Source organism: Protopterus annectens, chromosome 5.part0 (assembly GCF_019279795.1).
Source record: "Protopterus annectens isolate FY-2018-M chromosome 5.part0, PAN1.0, whole genome shotgun sequence".
In the NCBI taxonomy this organism is placed as follows: Eukaryota; Metazoa; Chordata; order Ceratodontiformes; family Protopteridae; genus Protopterus; species Protopterus annectens.
The window spans coordinates 1,873,960,788-1,873,979,343 of NC_056735.1; the positions used below are offsets into that span (position 1 = coordinate 1,873,960,788).

The 18,556-nt window shown below is 34.5% G+C and overlaps 1 protein-coding gene across 1 annotated transcript in view; it reads right to left on the minus strand.

Annotated features, from left to right (window-relative positions):
* VWA8 (von Willebrand factor A domain containing 8) overlaps positions 1-18,556 on the minus strand; it is a 3,458,065-nt gene that overhangs the window by 2,801,232 nt on the left and 638,277 nt on the right. The window contains exon 6 of the mRNA XM_044071701.1: positions 4,924-5,088. Within this exon, the coding sequence (XP_043927636.1) occupies positions 4,924-5,088 (165 nt within the window). The remainder of the gene's footprint in view (positions 1-4,923; positions 5,089-18,556) is intronic.

Below are 18,556 nucleotides of genomic sequence, written 5' to 3' on the forward strand. Positions count from 1 at the left end.
TACCTCTCTTGGCAAACTACTATTCTCCCAGTACTTACCCTGAAAGCCTTCTGGCTAATTGGCCTCCTGGACTTAACACCCATATCTCCATAAAAAGCATTTTGAACCTAAGAAGAATTAACCACCAAGCCTACTACTACTATCCCTGAAAGAAAAGCTCAAGAATTTAGCTTGTTTTCGTAATAATGTTTTGTTATGTTTAGATTAATAATCTCCATAATGTCTTCCTGATACTAGTATCATACAGTCATTATATTTAATGACCCAATTTGGTTAGTCCTCAATTTGGTGCTGGTATAATGGACTTGTTCCATTTTTCAAAAGGTAGATCTGATTAAGCCCCATTGCCGAAAGCGTAGTGTCAAGACACATGATGGCTTTTTATATCTCTTTTCTAAAGTTTCTGGTCTTACATCTACTTTATATATGTTTTATATACTTTATATATATTTTTAAGCTATACTATTGGAGCATTCCTGCTCGATAACGAAAGCATATATTGATTTGGTTTATTGTATGTGAAATCTTAAGCACAGGATGGCCTCAAGTGGTCATTTGCACACTTTCCATGAGCCTCTTATACTAGGACTTTTAAGGAATCACACAGTGAAAACTTGTCTTGCAGATTTTCCTGTAAACTTTTCACAGCTTTGGTTGGCCATTTGATATGTTTACTCACCGTTCTAGATTGTTATTAGGGATACTTTGCAAATACCCCTATTGTAATAGACATCAGTTAGGTAAATTTGCAATCTTGATTCCTCAATCTAACAGATTTGCTCTGTCACCTGCATGAATTAATAAAGAGGAAGATTTTAACACAGAATGACGACTCTCATACTTCTTTCACCATAGAAGCATTAAAGAACGAGGAAGAATTTTACCAGGACTGGGATACTAACTAATGATTTTTTTCTTTAGTTACTAGCTGCTCGGTACCTCTTTCAACTTACTGGTTTGGAATGATATAGGCTTCCTATCATTCCAAGCTTCAGATTTACCGAGATACTACAATACAAGTGCCATAGTGAAAGCAGAGCAGTAAAGATAAACTACCATTAGTTGGTTGGACACCATCCAAAAATTCATGTCAGTAGTAACGTTCAAGGTTCTTCAAATTGCCACAAAGGGATTAGGGCTTTCAGCTTTTTTGTTTTATATGTTTTACATTGCATACCTCTGTCTAACTCTTCCATTGTCAACACTGCTGCCAAGGATAGCCAAATAATAATGGTGCTTGTTGATATAACATAGCCAATAAACTGTATTATTATATCAAAAAGTAAACTATGCTTTAGTCAGGATTATTTCAAAAGTCAAAAACAGGCAGGTAGACTGCACAAAAGTTAATGACTTCACAAAACACCAAAATCATCTTATCCCCCCGCAGAACACTGTTGCTGTAAGGCCTAATAGAACACAATGACAAAGCAACTCTTTTAAAAGGATTTTGTTCTTTTTCAGCAAAATAAATATTTGTAAAAGGAAGTGGTCACAGATAAAAAAAAAAAATATTTTGTCTGTACTCAAAAGAACAAAAAATGTCTGAAGCTGTTTTGGAGAAGTACTACTTCCAAAATAGGACAATAAAATGACACTCAAGTTGATAGTGCTTTTCTTCTTCTCCTTTTATACACCGTTTATGATCATTCACTGGGGCAAGCTTCAAAGAGATTTCTTTATCACTTGCCCAGTGAAGTACAGCACCCACAATGCTTGAAATTAGTTTCTTTTGTAATTAGACCCTTCCAAGTTTGATCCCACACCTTTACCATTCTTCTGATTTATTTGCCCAAGGTTTTACACTAACAAAACAAATATTCCTAGTATGCTGTGTGCAGAACTTCAAAAGCAGTTTATAATAACCTGCAGTTCTTCATTTAAAAGAACTATGTGATCTGAGTTTATCCCTCAGGTTAGTTCATAGGTTCATAGGTTCATAGGTTTATACTAGGCTATCTGCCCTAAGGCATTTATAAGCCTAGCCCAAATTTTTGTGGCTTACGCCACCCCTTATATGAAAAAATACTGTGCCCATTAGTTTGTTGTGCCTCTGTCCAGCAGTGACACAGATATGATTCCCGGGGTAAACCTACGATCTCCCATCCACAGGTCTAGATTTCTCTTGAACAGAGTCAGCGAGGTGCTCTGCCTCACATGGACCGGGATTTTATTCCACAGCATAGGGAGTCTCTGAGTGATAAATCTATCCCTCCAGCACGTCCTATTTATATCCGTGCTAAGGTTTAAGTCGCTTGCTCTAGTGGTTTTGGTGGATTTGGATTTTTGAGGTGGAGCATGTCCATTAATTCCGGGTTGGACATGGCCTTGTATGTCAGGCACATGTCACCTCTGAGCAGACGGTATGTGACTGAATAGAGCTGGAGTTTCTTCAATCTGGCAGCATATGACAGATTTTGGAGTCCCTTTATCCTTTTGGTGAGGAACTTTTGGGGTCTCTCCAATTGCTGCAGATGTCGGGTGAGATACATCCCGAATGGGGCATTGTACTCGATCATTGGTCTGATAAGTGAAGAGTACAGGGGAACAATGACCTCACTAGATCTGGATGTGAATCCCTTCATGATCAGGTGGGCAATGTAGAAGGTCTTTCTAACCACTTTAGCAATGTGAGTGTCAAAAGAAAGGCCACTGTCAACCTGGGTCCCCAGGTCCCTGATAACCTCTTCTGTGCTTAGTGGATTGCCACCTATATGGTAGCTTGGGGTTACCTTGTTTTTCCCGAAGGGTATGACTATACGTTTTTTGGCGTTTAACTTCAGGCCATGGCTCTGGCACCAGCTATCTGTTTCCGTGAGTCCCTTCTGAAGGATATCCGTGTCCGATGCACTTTCCACTATGGCGCCCAGTTTGCAGTCGCCTGCAAACTTTGTCAGCCAAAGTCCTCCCATGTTGGCCTGTACTTCTGAGAAGTAGATGCCAAACAATAGGGGCCAAGGACCGAGCCCTGTGGGACACCACTTGTGACCGGCTTGGAGTCTGACACAGCGCCAGCAACTCTAACCCTGTGGGTTCTGTCCTTAAGCCAGTTTGCAACCCATCTTGTGACATATGGGTTTACATTTAAGCTGGTAGTTTTTCTACAATACCCGAGTGGGGTATTGTGTAAAGCCTTTGCAAGGTCAAGGTAGGCTGTATGGACTGCCTTTCCTCATCAATGGCCTTGGTGACTGTTTCAAGAAGTCGACCAAGTTCAAAAGGCATGATCTTCCCTTGACAAAGCCAAACTGGGTCGGGTCCAATGTCTGCAAGTCCCCTATATCTTTGTTTATGAGCTCCATTATGATCCTCTCCATAGCTTTGCAGACTAGACTTGTTAAGCTTATGGGCGGTAATTACCAGGGTCCGTAGTGGCGCCGCCTTTGTGGAGTGGGACCACAGTTGCCGTACGCCACTCCTTGGGCACGTATCCTGTGGTAAGGCTGTGATTAAACAGCTGCCTTATGTGCGGGTTTAATTCCTCATTTAGCTCGTGTAGCACACAGCCGGGGACACCACCCGGTCCCATTGATGCTGTGTTTTTAGCTTTAGAGAAAGCAGCTTTCACCTGCGCATTTGAGATGTCCGGGAGGCTACACTCGGCTGGGATAGTTATCTCTCCTTTAGGGGGGGAGAGGGGGGTGAAGTTTGCACTGAACCTGTCTGCCAGTATGTTGGCAATGTCTGTGGGTTCAGTGATTTTTGTATCATTTTGGACTAATTCTGAGCATATCTGGGAGTTTCCACCCAGGTTAGTGTTACAATTCTTTTTTTTTTAACTACATATTTATTTATTTTTAAATCTGCTATCCCCTAAGCTCCATGCAGTCTAAAATGTATGTGTGCTCTGGGTAGGTTCCTCATTCCCGAGTGCTGGCACTCATCTTCCAACTTCAGTCATTCTGTCATTAGCACCGATATTTTACTTATTTTTTAGGCCTTTATATATCATTAGCAAACCCATAATTCAAACAACCTATTCATTCCTTTCTGAGCAAAACTTAGACATTGGAAGATATCATCCAGGCAGAAACCAGGGTTTCTCTCCATCTCCAGAGCAGCCTGACAATTGCTCCCTAGAATAATTGTGACCTAACATGTATGCCTTCCACTCATTCAGAGGTCTCAGCTGCAGTCTGTAGTACTACTTGGTAGGCATTTGTGTGCCAAAATTAAACCGTGACTGCTGTGTCTCTGAGCATCAAATGGACTGGATGGGAGTCAGCCGTGCAACAGAAAATCTGTCTTTTCTCCTAAGCCGCAGGAAGTGATGTGGGACAGACAGACACTTCAGTGTTATTGACCTGGTGACTGTGGCTAATACTGGGTTTTGGGTGCCTACTATCAACTTTCTCACAGGATAGGTGAGGCACCATGTTCTGCAAACTCCCAGTCAGCGCTTGTGTCACTAATTAATCCCACGTCATGTAGGTCACAGTCCAAAGTTTCATGTCTCTGATTCACAGAGCTAGACCTGAAAACAGGCATTCAAGTCTATTAAGTTTTACCAAGTAATCATTTTCTGAAGAAAATACACTGAGGTGTATGCGAACAACATACTCTGTTTTTCCCTCATCTTCCTGTACTTGCTATTGTAATGAAGTTATGCTGTCAGTGAATCTGATGTCTAAAGTAAGCGTTCATGTTCGTTCTTGTAACACGTCTGGTTTGTTCTCCAAAGTACAAAGTCACCTGCACATCTCTCTTCTTGTTTTTCTGGATATAATATTTTCTGGTGCTGCAGAGCCACACAATTTACAGCACAATTAATGGTTTCATAAGCAAAAATACTCTACAAAACATTTGATCACCATTGCATTCCAAAAAGCATCAAATGGTTTCCTTTCTTTTATCAAAAATAGTAAATTTCTGAAAGGAAGTTGCTAACTGACCCCAAGTATATGAATCACAAGTGACACTCACCTTAAAAGGTACATAATAAACATCTCTGGCCTGAAACCGAGATCGAAGAGGAGGATCCAACGGATTGCCTGTATACTTAGGAACTGGCAGGCCCAAAGCTATTACTCGGAAATCTTCACTAACACGGACTATCTTCCAGGCATCCAGCTCTTCCTTTGCATGTTCCTAATTTATTCACATTTAAAACAAGAATGAAAATTATGTCTTACAGAAACACACACTCAAGTTACCACATTGTGATAATAAGCATTCTGAAGAGTTTTGAGATCTCATCACCTAAGATTTATTGCATACTGACAAGCAGACAAAAACACCTGTACTTCAAGTATGAAATAATGTCTGGACTCTTGCCATTTAAAGCTATTTGTCCACTGATCATCTTATTTATATGACAAGCTGAGTTACCTTAATCAGAAAGTTATACCTTGGACAAGTAATCTGTTACTTACACATTTAAAAGTTAAATTCCCACAGATCCATAATTTTATCTCAGTGAGTTAGAACAGATGATTGCTGAATTTCATGGCTAATAAGCATAGTCCTACTCGCTAATGTGTAGCAGATAAAAAGAGCTTTCCCTGTTAAATGAATGTAATTTAATACTGCATCTTTTGCTATTTCATGAACTGCATCTTTTGCTATTTCATGAACTAGCTTAGTGAACTGTCAGCATTACATGAACAACAGCCTTAGTAAAAAAGTACTGAACTTAATTTCTGACTCGTTATGAGGCAGTAGAATAGACACAAAATATTCCCCATTCATTTCAGTTGGGCATACCTTTGCATGTTCCCTTGACAGGTACAGATGCTGTGAATATGAAAAATAATGGTCCAGTCCCAGCAAGTGAACAACTTTAATACATAAAACCAAAAAAATATATATAAAATCAGTATTAAGTGCTTTAATCTCATCTTAGGAGACTTCATCAGGATACAACACAGTACATTGCCTATCCAATTTAAATAGCCCAATTAGATGACATCATAATTCTTTAACCAACCAACATCATGTATCCAAAGTTCATAGAAAATAGTTAAAAAAACGTGTTAATAAATATATATATTTAAATATAAAAACACCATCTTTAAACGTGTAAAAACATATGTAATAAAAACATATATAATAAATATATGTAATAAAATCACTTTTTTGTGTGTACCTACTGAATCATGGAAAAGTTATATTGTTCTTTTAATCAAAAAGTATTAGCTATTTCATTTAAGATGGGAGAAATACATATTGCAGCATTTAATCCAGGAGGGAACATTGCAGCCAATCTTAGCTGCCATTCAGTCTCCTCCTTTTTCAAATTGTTTTTCCAGTCACCTCCTCTTTGATCCAATCTAATAATATGTAATATACCAAACATAAATTTCGAAAAGGAAATGCAAATCATTGATTTTTTGCACAGGGTGTTACTTCATTTTTAGTTTTTTTATATTGTTCAGGTGTTCATAAATTCTACACTTTAATGAACATAAAAATGTGAATATGTCTCACATACTGCTAAATACACCACCCTACTTGTACTACAAATTCCTTTTTTGAAAATTAGTTTACTCTTTAAACAGTTGTTAAGTATTACAGAAGTCACTCTGATTATATATGGACATTGACTACAACTAACACATACTCCCGTTCCATGGTCTGTTGGTTTTCTTACCACTAGCTTACATTCAAAAAGCTTTTTAAAATTTGCTCATTTTAGTGACAAAACTTCATTATTTGTTCTGACAATGTTCCAGTTATGTAGCAGGGCCTTCTTTATTTTACTAGTAAGATGGTTATATTGCAATACGCATGCTCTGTCATAAACATTTTGTACTTCATGTGTCCCACCCTGGGTTATATCCTTATCCAGACCCACTCCCAGAAGTGGCTTATACAGAGTACCCCACTTTCCATGTACTTCTCCAATAATCTCATCTATACAACTCTTGGGGTACCCCCTTTCCTGGAACATTGCAGACATTTTATCAAGTTCAACTTTGGCATCCTCAAAATGTGATGTCATCCGAGCAACTCTTATTACTTGTCCTATAATTATGCTCTTTTTTTGATTCAATGGGTGATAATTGTCAAAGTGCAAGTAAACATTACAAAAAGTATCTTTCCTATATACTCTGGACTTAAATCCATTGTATCCATGTGTTATGAAGGTATCCAAATAATTAATTCCATCCATGTCAAACTTAAAAGTGAATTTAAGGAAATTTGTAGTATTGTTTAAGTATTGTACAAATTCTTCAAGTATTGTACAAATTCTTCTATCTCAGCATTGGTTCCTTGCCACAACATAAAAATGTCATCCAAGAAATGGGAATACATTTTTACTTTATTCCAAAAGGGGCAGCCTTTTACAAAAGTGTTTTCCCATCCCAAAAGTACTAAATTTGCATGGAGTGGGGCAAGGGCTGCCCCCATTGTCACTCCCTTAATCTGCTGGTAATACTCCCCTTCAAATGAAATAAAATTATTCTCCAACACAATACTCATGAGTTCACAAATTAGAGTCACCTGTTCATGTTTCAGATTAGAAAAATGAAACAAAGTTTCCTCGAATAGTGCAATACCCATCATCTTTAGGAATTATAGTAAAGAGATCTTTCAGATCAGTAGTTAGAAAAATCAATTCCCTGGACCACATTTCCTTTTTTAATAAACCCAAAAAGTCCCATGAGTCCTTAACTAAGTGTTGAGTTTTTTCTACAACATGTTGTACACAATTATCAATGAATACTGCCAAGGGGTGTGTCTTCGATCTTCTAGCAGCCACAAATGGCCTAAAAGGAAGTTTCATCACATTTTTATGCATCTTAGGTATTCCGAACAATACCGGGATGACAGGGTCTTTTCTGTATAGAAAATTATATAAATCAGGATCAATTCTATTGTTGAATAAATATTTTTCTAAACATGAGTCTATTCTAGAATAAGAAATATTAATCCGATTCTTAGACACCCCTACGTAAGTTGTATCATCAAGAAGAAGTTTTTGCATCTCATTAAAGTAATCAGTAGATTTAAATAAAAACACACCTCCACCTTTATCTGGGGTCATAATACGTACACAGCCCCATCCCTCCTCAAATCCATTAACAACTTATACTCATCCCTTGTTAAATTCGTGTATTTTATAAATATCTTCCAACACAAACTTTTCAAAAGTATCCACTGGGGGTGTAAAAGAGGATTAAATGTACTTCTCTTTCTAGGTGCGGGTGTCCTTGAAGGAGGAACACCATTAATTTCCCTAGCAGCTTCTCAAAAAAATATTTCACAATTTAATTTCCTTGTGTATAGTTTCAAAGCCAAAATGTTATCTACTAAATCTCTTTTTCCATCAGGAATAAATTTCACCCATTTAGAAAATAAATGAAAATATTCTTCCGTAATCTGTCTATCTGTATAATTGTACATAGTAAACCCATTTCTACTATTCACAATTGTGTTATTTAATTATTGAACCTGTTCCCATTCTGATAATAAGTCTTCTTCTGTGACTGTGGATAATACCGCCTGTTGTATTCTCCCTTCTCTGTGTACCTTTGAGACATCCTCTCCAAGCACCTGACTGTTGGAAAAATCCTGCCCTTCTCCATGTACTGATTCACAATTAGTATTGTGCTCACTATTTCCTCTTAATACCTCACTGTAACTTAGTGGTTCTGTTTCCCCTCCAGCATACACATTGTTACTGTTATAATTCAATACATGCATTGTAGAATACACCTGCTTGTTGTGATATTGTTTCAAATCTCGTTCCAATTTATGCTTTTTTTGTGGAAAATATTATTGTAACTTCTTTCTACTTTCTCTAATATTGTGAAATATAACTCATTGTATTGGGAAAATAATAAATCCTCCCTAATCTTTCCATCTAAAACTTCCACTTCCTCCCACAGCTCTGTTTTTCATAATAAAAAAATGTTTTTTTGAGTAAACCCATCCCTGTGTCATCAGAAAAGTTTATAAAACCATTTATCACATCATTATTATAAAAAATACCAAAAGGAAATTTGTACAATCTTAATCCCTGAGGAACTATTTTTAAAGATAAACAGATAAAAAGAAAAGAAAAAGTCAGTAATGTTCGAACAGCTGTACCCAGCTTTTTCTCATTTCAACAAAAGAACTAGTCTACCAAAGATGAGCTTCCCATATATATCTATATCTAGGTCTATATCACTTAATCGAATGCTCATTTTAATGAATACCTACTCATCTAACTATTCTCATCAAACTACCAATTTAGCAAACAGTATAATCATCAAACACAATATTATTGAATGATTTTAGTCGGCCACCCTAACAAAATGCTACGTTGTGTCACTAAACGACTCCGGAACATGCAGAACATGCAAACAATTACAAGATCTAAGCACTGTATTAAAACTCTAAGACTCCGTATTTAAAAAAAAATCTGAATAAAAACTAAAACTAGTAGTTTAAAATTTTTAATTGTAACATTTTTTTTATTTTTGTATTACTGCAGTACCTCACAATCTGGTATTTCCAAAAGTTGACGTGGCCTTACAAATTAAAATATTAAAAACAGCAAACACTTTTTTTTTTACATCATTTTTGCAGGGGGGGTCGTGCTCCCCTGCACCACTCTTGTGGGGGGCTGTGCCCCTCCACACCCATTAAAAATTAAATATACCAACTCTGAGATCGCACTAGATTGAGAAGATAGAAAATAATTTGTCAGCTATTTGAAAAGGAAAGGGTTAAAGCACTAGGAACATGTGTTTTTAGTAAGGTCATGTGATGTTGTCAGGTGATGGTTTTTTAAGATATTTAAACATTAATTTTGCTGTTTACTTCAGTCTGAAGAAGTCTTTGTAAAAGAGAAGATGTAAGCACTTACTGAAGCTTTTATTTTAGTCTTGTCGCATTAAACCATTTGTTTATTCATCTGGGAGCCTGTGGATATATTTTTGCTGATTTTGACTGTTTGTGCTACTTGGCTGCTGTTTGTGAAAATTTATCTAGTCGTTGCAGCTGGTTCCTTATGGATAACTTTGGTAATTTTGGCTCTAACTTTACTGTAGTAACAACAGGATGTGTACTGAATGACACACCAATGGGCTCGTTTATAACCAGCAATGAAGGAACTTCCAATAAGTTAAGTACCAGCTTATTGTCAAGTGATGAAGTGTTAAAGAACTGTTTGGCATTTCCTGATAATCCTTTTAACAACAAAAATATGAATGAACAAGAAGGATATAATGAACGTTGTGTGAACCATAATGAGATGTTTTCAAAGTTAGAGAAAAACCTAATACAGTTAAAGCGCCTGCAGTGGGACAATATTTACTTTGAAAACAATTTAAAAGTTCAGAGAATCCCGAAGGGACTCAGAATTTTAAAATTGCCAGCAGGTGAAAATCTACCAAAACAGTTGGTAGATAAATGGTTACAAATAAACCAGACAGCGGGTATTCAATATATTGAACTGCTACACAGTTATAATAGCATTAAGATGAAAGAACTAACTGAAAATGCTCAGGCAATTTTCAATATGTTAAAAGAAAACACCTCTGATGTGAATTTTAACAACAAAATGCACTTTATCCATGAAAATCTGGATAAATTGAATAAAACAGTAGCAGTAAAATAAAGTATGAGGGGGGATCGTGTTGAATATGCAGGGGGAGTGGCCTCTGCATATGGTTTACAGCTACAAGGAAATGTGCAGCCAGAGGAAATGACGCAAGATGCCAATGTTGGGGCTGAAGAGTCAAGCATGGTGAGGCAGTCTGAACGACTGTAAACTAAAAAATCTAGTAAACCAGGAGAAAATTAAAATAATGCTGGGACTACAAATATGAGTGGGTCACAAACACAGTCAGGTTCACAAGGAGGAAATACAGTAATTATTAATGAAAACAAAGGACAGGAGAAAGCGGTGGCGAGCACATCTAAACAACTGACATATCCTAACAAAAATCAAATTGTGGAAGTTTACCAAAGGGTGAATGGTGAAAATAGATCATGGGCCTAAGTGACTGCAAGTAATGCAAACAAAAATACAAATGCTAATAATTATAAGAAGCCAACAAAAAACAACTTTGTGAAGAAAGGGCCGAAATGGAAGAACTGGAACCAAAGGAGTGCATACCGGAGAACATACGTACTGAAAACTTTATTATTATTAATTTGTCTAGCTATACATTAAATAATGAAGAATGTAAGGTGCTGAGTAAAGGCTAGAATTCTGCACCAGCCCAAAGAGCCGACGAATTACAAACTATCAATGATCTCAGAGACTATGTGAGACTTTTAAATTTTGATATATTGTTTAATAGAAATGACCATGCTGAAAGTAATGCTGTTTGTTATAGACCTAGTAGTTGTAATCCACCCTAGCATAAAGATTTAGAAATGTTCTTAAATATTTGTGAAATGCAAATTATTGAAATTTTAGATAAAAAAGCTGAATTTAAATATAATTTAACTAGACATGAAAAAGTAGTGTTTCATAATATGATGAACAACAATGACATTTTATTTTTCAAAGCTGACAAAGGAGGATCACTTGTTGTATTAGACAAAAATATATATGAAGCCAAGATGAAACTGCTGTTAACAGACGATAAGTATTACAAAAAAATAACTATGCAAGATATGAAAAGAGGGTATAGATTTATTGATGCATGTATAGAAGAATGGTATAATGCTGGTAAAATAGATGAAAAAATAAGGAAGAGTCTAGCAAATACCAACCTTAAAATAAGTAAAATGTATGGAATACCCAAAGTTCATAAGGACCTGGAAGAACCCCCACTTAGGCCAATAGTGACTAGTAAGAACAGTAAAACAGAAGGTATGTCTGTATTTGTAGATAAGTTCTTACAAAAAAATGATCCCACATACCTCTATGTATATTAGGGACAGTTTCAATTTGCTAGAAAAAATTGAGAAAATAGCAGTAAATGAAAATGATTTACTTGTAACACTTGATATTAAATCCTTGTACACTATGATACCGAATGATGAAGAAATGGAAATTTATGCAAATTTATTTATGCATGGATGGGAAACCAGTCATGCGTTACAAAGCAAATATAAAAATAGCATAAAAATGTTTTTTAGATTTATTGATGATGTACTATTAATATGGAGAGGTACGTATGAGGAACTAGAAGAATTCTTGGTATATATAAATAATGTGTGCACATACTTGTTTTTGTATAAAAAGAATAACAAATTAATATCAAGAATTTATAAAAAGGAGGTGCAGAACAATATGTATCTGCACTTCTCTAGTATGCATCCTAAAAAGACTAAGCTAAATATAATAAAGGGGCAACTGTCTAGAATAAGTGGGCTCACAAACAGTGAAGATGAGTTTTTAGAAGAAGCTAGTTCCTTTTGTAATAGAGTTAGAAAACGAAGATACCCAGAATATGAAGTAAATAAATTATTAGAAGAAAGACTAGAGATGAGGGGAAAAATCCCAGATAGAAAAGAAAAAAAAAACGTTATAAAAGAAAAACTTCTATGGCCATTCAAAACAGCGTAGATTCATCAGCTATAAAAAATGTGATAAGAAAAAACTGGGGACTACTAAGAATAAACAATGATGTGTTTAGAAAAGTAGGTGATAATCCTCTGTTTGTACAAAGAAAAGGAAAAAACTTTAAAAATTATTTTCAGGAAAAACTGAAAAAGCCAAATGAAAGAAGTAACAGAAAATGTGGGATGATTAAATACTATAATGGTAATATGTGCACTTACATTTTTACGGAAGAAAATTAAATAAAAATAGGGGGAATAAAAGTCAAAATTCCAGGCCAATTTAGTTGTAAGTCTAAAAATGTTGTTTACTTATGTTTCTGTAGCCAATGCAAATCATATTATGTTGGAAGAACCACTCGAGAATTAAACAGAAGGGTATATGAGCATAAATATGCCATTCAGTCAGGTGATGAGAGGAATGCATTATGTAAACATTATAAAACAAACAAATGTAAGGTAGATTTTAAATTTATAGTACTTGATACGGTATCCATTGAAGCAAATATTATTAAAATTGAAGAAGAACTAGGGTGGTTGGAATACTGCTGGCAAGTAAGTCTAAATACCTGCTTTCCACCAAGATTAAACAATAGAGAAGAATTTGTCAGCTATTTGAAAAGGAAAGGGTTAAAGCACTAGGAACAAGTGTTTTTAGTAAGGTCATGTGATGTTATGTTAGGTGATGATTTTTAAGATATTTAAACATTAATTTTGCTGTTTACTTCAGTCTGAAGAAGTCTTTGTAAAAGAGTTAGAAGACGAAAGCGCTTACTGAAGCTTTTATTTTGATCTTGATGCATTAAACCATTTGTTTTTATCTGGGAGCCTGTGGATATATTTTTGCTGATAATCATCAAACACAATATTATTGAATGATTTTAGTCGGCCACCCTAACAAAATGCTACATGTCTGTCACTAAATGACTCCGGAACATGCAGAACATGCAAACAATTACAAGACCTAAGCATTGTATTAAAACTCTAAGACTCCGTATTAAAAAAAATATCTGAATAAAAACTAAAACTCATAGTTTAACATTTTTAATTGTAACATTTTTTTATTTTTGTATTAATGTAGTACCTCACAATCTGGTATTTCCAAATGTAGAAGTGGCCTTAGAAATTAAAATATTAAATACAGCAACTACTTTTTTTAAATCACTTTTGCAGGGGGGTTGTGCCCCCCTGCACCACTCCTGCGGGGGGAGGTGTCACCCACACACCCCCAAAAATTAAATATACCAACTCTGATATCGCACTAGATTGAGGAAAAGGGTAAACTGCTAATAGGTAATAAATATTCATGCCGTCATCGGTATAAACATTACCTTACTTTCACAGATTATTGGATGGTTGGCAGAGTTTAGGCATGACTTGCCACTGCACATCCTGAAATGTACTACAGTAAAACAAACCCAAGTTATCTTCCAGTTGTTGGCCAACTAAAATTATTTGATCACTGTTACTTCGATGATTAAACACTTCAATGAAGAGTGTTTGAAAAAACAGATCAATAAAAAGGTATTCGATGAAATGAGCATTCAATAAACTGATAAAGACCAACTATATCTAAATATATATATATATATATATATATCTAAATATATATATATATATATATATATATATATATATATATATATATATATATATATGGGTTCCATACACTAGATCGAATTTTCACTAATTCGAAATAGTGCATGGAATGCTCACTGCAGCGAAAGTGCACTTAATCGAAAGTGCACTTACGCGAAGTTCAGTACAATGAACGGGTGTTGTACTGAACTTCCGTGCAGTACTCACAGACCTTAGAGTTAAGGCACGGGTCATAGTAAGGGGATAGCCCCTAGGGCTACCCCCTTACCATGACCCATGCCCTAACCCTAAGGTCTGTGACGACTGCAGCGCAGTGAAGGACATAGCAATGTCCTGCACTATGGTGCAACAGTCAAGAACCTTAAGGTTAGGGCATGTGTTAGGGTAAGGGGACAGCTTTACTAACTATCCCCTTACCCTAACCTGTGCTCTAACCCTAGGGTCCGTGACTATCGCACCATAGTGGAGGACATAGCTTGTTTTTTATGTCCTCCACTGTGCTGCAGTGTTTTCGGTGAAGTACACTTACGCAAAAGTTCGCTTTTGTTAAAGTGAACTTTCGAAGAAGTGAGGCTTCCTATTACAAGTTCGAAGTAGTGAACTTTCGTTCTTGTAATAGGAATCCATATATACATACATATATATATATATATATATATATATATATATATATATATATACATACATATATATACACATATATATATATATATATATATATATATATATATATATATATATATATATATATATACATATATATATATATATATATATATATATATATATATATATATATATATATATATATATATATATATATATATATATATATATATATATAAATATACATATATAAATAAATATATATATATATATATATATATATATATATATATATATATATATATATATATATATATATATATATATATATATATATATATATATATATATATATATATATATATATATATATATATATATATATATATATATATATATATATATATATATATATATATATATATATATATATATATATATGTATATATATATATATATATATATGTATACATATATATATATATGTATATATATATATATGTATATATATATATATATATATATATATATATATATATATATATATATATATATATATATATATATATATATATATATATATATATATATATATATATATATATATATATATATATATATATATATATATATATATATATATATATATATATATATATATATATACACATACATACATACATACAAATATTTCAAGCACAGGCATTAATGCCCTTCTAGCTTGCCAATATGCCAAAACACTTGTTCCCATAATAAGTGTCCAGGTTGTTCTTAAACATATCTAAACTAGTACTTAATATAATTTGACAGTCTGTTCCATGCATGCACTATTCTGTCAGAGAACCAGTTAGTACACTTCTCATTCCAATAGAATCTTCTGCATAGATTGTCTGATGATTCTCTAGTACTTTCTCATAACCCCCAAACATTCCCAGAGGTAGTTGTCTCTAAATGTCCTATATACCTGAATAAGATCTCCTCTTAGAGATTTGTAAGAGACACTGTACAAGTTCAGATATTTTAGTCATTCATAAAACTTAAATTTTCACATCCATGGATGCTCTTGGTATATTTCTGCTGTACTATTTCCAGTTTACTCACACTTGTTTTCTTATAGGGTTTACATATTGTTAATCCATACTCAAGTTAGGGTCTAATGTACTTCATCGTTTTTGATTTCCTAGACTTTCACATCTATTTATACAACCTATGGTTCTATAACTATCATTAACCAATTGGTTGATATGACTAGAAAAACTCATAGCTGAATCTACCCATATACCAAGGTCCTTAAATGAGTCTACAGTTTCAGTCACTGTATGCTATATTAAATATTCACCTTACAGTTTAGGTCTCCCAAATCTCATATGCTTAGTTTTTGATGTATTTATCAGCATATTATTCTCCTGTGCCCAAATGGTCAATTTAGTCAAGTTATTTTGCAGACATGCCTTATCTGTAACGCATGTAATCAGTTTACCCAATTTCAGGTCATCTGCATATAGACTGTAGAACATCTCAAATGAAAAACTGAAAGATACAATCTAAACAAGTAAGGGCCTAGGACAAAGCCCTGTGGGACACCCTGACTGTAACCAAGGATTTCACCTGTCCAGTTGCTGTATGATACTTGCCATGTCTTATTTGTAAGCCATGCAGCTATCCATTTTATCAAGAGTACATCAATACCTAGTTGTACTAATTTATTGATCAGTGTTTTGTGTATGACCCTGTCAAATGCTGAAGTTAAATCTATACAAATTACATCATAGCATAATTGTTCCTTCATAGCTATTCTATTGTTATAGAACATCATGTTACAAGTGGTAATAGAGCTATTTTCAACACATGCATGCTGATATATGGTTTCAAGTCCCAACCTATCCAGTTTTGACAATAACTTATCCAATATTACCTTCTCCATTATTTTTCCACAACATGAAAGTAGACTTAAGGGTCTACATGACTCTGTTTGTCCTACTCCCTTTTCCCTTAAAGACAGGTTTAATAATCACGTCTCCAATCTTGAGGAATCTCCCCATATTTATATGGCATAGTGAATAATAGATATAATGGTACCATAAGTTCTTGCTGAGGTATTCTCAGGTCATTGCTACTAATTCTGTCTCCTCCCTGTGCTTTGTTTGAATCCAGTTTGTGCAGTTCTTTTTCAATATAATCTACTTCGATTCCAGTGTCTTGGGTTATCTGGATGTCACTAGGGCAACTTATCACCCCTTTTGTGGAGCCAAAATGTTTTCCATACAATTTTTTAAATATAGCTATAATCTCTTGTCTGAGAATAAATTTTAGAATCTGCACACAGTTTATCAATTTGTGTCTTTACTCCTTCCACATCTTATGTATCTATAAAAAGATTTCCCATTATGCTCTGTATCTTTATATAAATTTTCTTCAAATTTTTCTTGATCTTGTCTCACACTATGCTTAATCAGTTTGTCCAGCTTGTTTATTTCAGTTTTTTTTAAGGTGTAGTTCGACCTCTCTTCCATTTCTTATATTTCTTTGTCTCTCACCTTAATCAGATATCTTGTTCTTATGGAAATATATACACTGATGTTGCATGCCTAGATCCTGATGTTAAACCTTTTTTTTTTGTACTGAAACAGTTTCTCTTTCAAAACATTCCACATTTCATCTGCAGTTTTTCCACTGAACACCTCACTCCAGTTAGTTTAAAATGGTGACTGTTTTGCTTCCATATAATCTGTAATTATCCTTCTGTGCTTTAGTTTAGACTTCAGTTTGGCAGAATTATCTAGCAACAAATTAACCTTTATACCCCATGATCACTGCATATCGACTGTGGTAAAACTTGACTTGAAGTAACAGTAACTTCTTTAGGAATACAACGTCTAGTAAGTTCCGTCCCCTGGTAGTTTTTTTACAATCTGAATATATGTTGTGAATAATTTCCTTACTAACATTGTTGAATCAATATTATTCCAGTCTATTTCTGGTAAATTTCAGTCCCCAGCTGCTATTATTCTTCCCACCTGTGTTTCATGCAAGAAAAGTATGAATTCCTCTAGGTCATGTGGACTTGACTTTGGTGGTCTATAGTGGTCTACATACTCCAACAACTGTTATATGTTCCAGGGTTGTCTTTATTGTCACAGTTATACAGTCTATTGTATTGGTGTTATAACTGAACATGTAATAATCACATGTCGCATAACTATCTTTAACCCCTATCATAACATCTCCACCTGATTTTTTGTTAGAATGTCTGTTACAATAAAAACATTTACATCCTGACAAAATTGGTTTCCAGTCATTGCTCTTTAACCATGTTTCACAAACAACAACATCAACCGTGTGGGAACACAGCAGATTTTCCAATAAAATAACTTTGTTATTAATACTCCTAGCATTAAGAACCATCAGAGATGCATCAAATGTTGCTATCTGTGAACTGTTGAATTTTTGACCCTGCATAAATTCTGACTAGTGTTTGTCAAACATTGCAAAATATCTGCTTCAAAAATTCTCTTCCCTGATCTTGACAAATACACGCCATCCTGTCAGAACATGTGTGCCCAAAACTAGGCTTGGGAATACTCTACACATTTCCATTTTTTAAAACAGGACATTTTTTCCATGAAGGTATAAATCTTTTCATTCACAGTAACCTGACTATCCTTTCCATAGGTGATTTGTGAAAAATACGTCCTAATACTAGTACAAGCTATACTATTCAAGAGGGCTGTCCGTTCCCTACTAACAGTCAGATATATATATATATATATATATATATATATATATATATATATAAAACTCTCAAATGTCAACATCTGTTTTGTTGGGACACTTTGGTCAATAGCAGTACGATACTGACAATCCCCACAGATGAGGAATATGCCCCTTCCTAAGGGATTGTGCA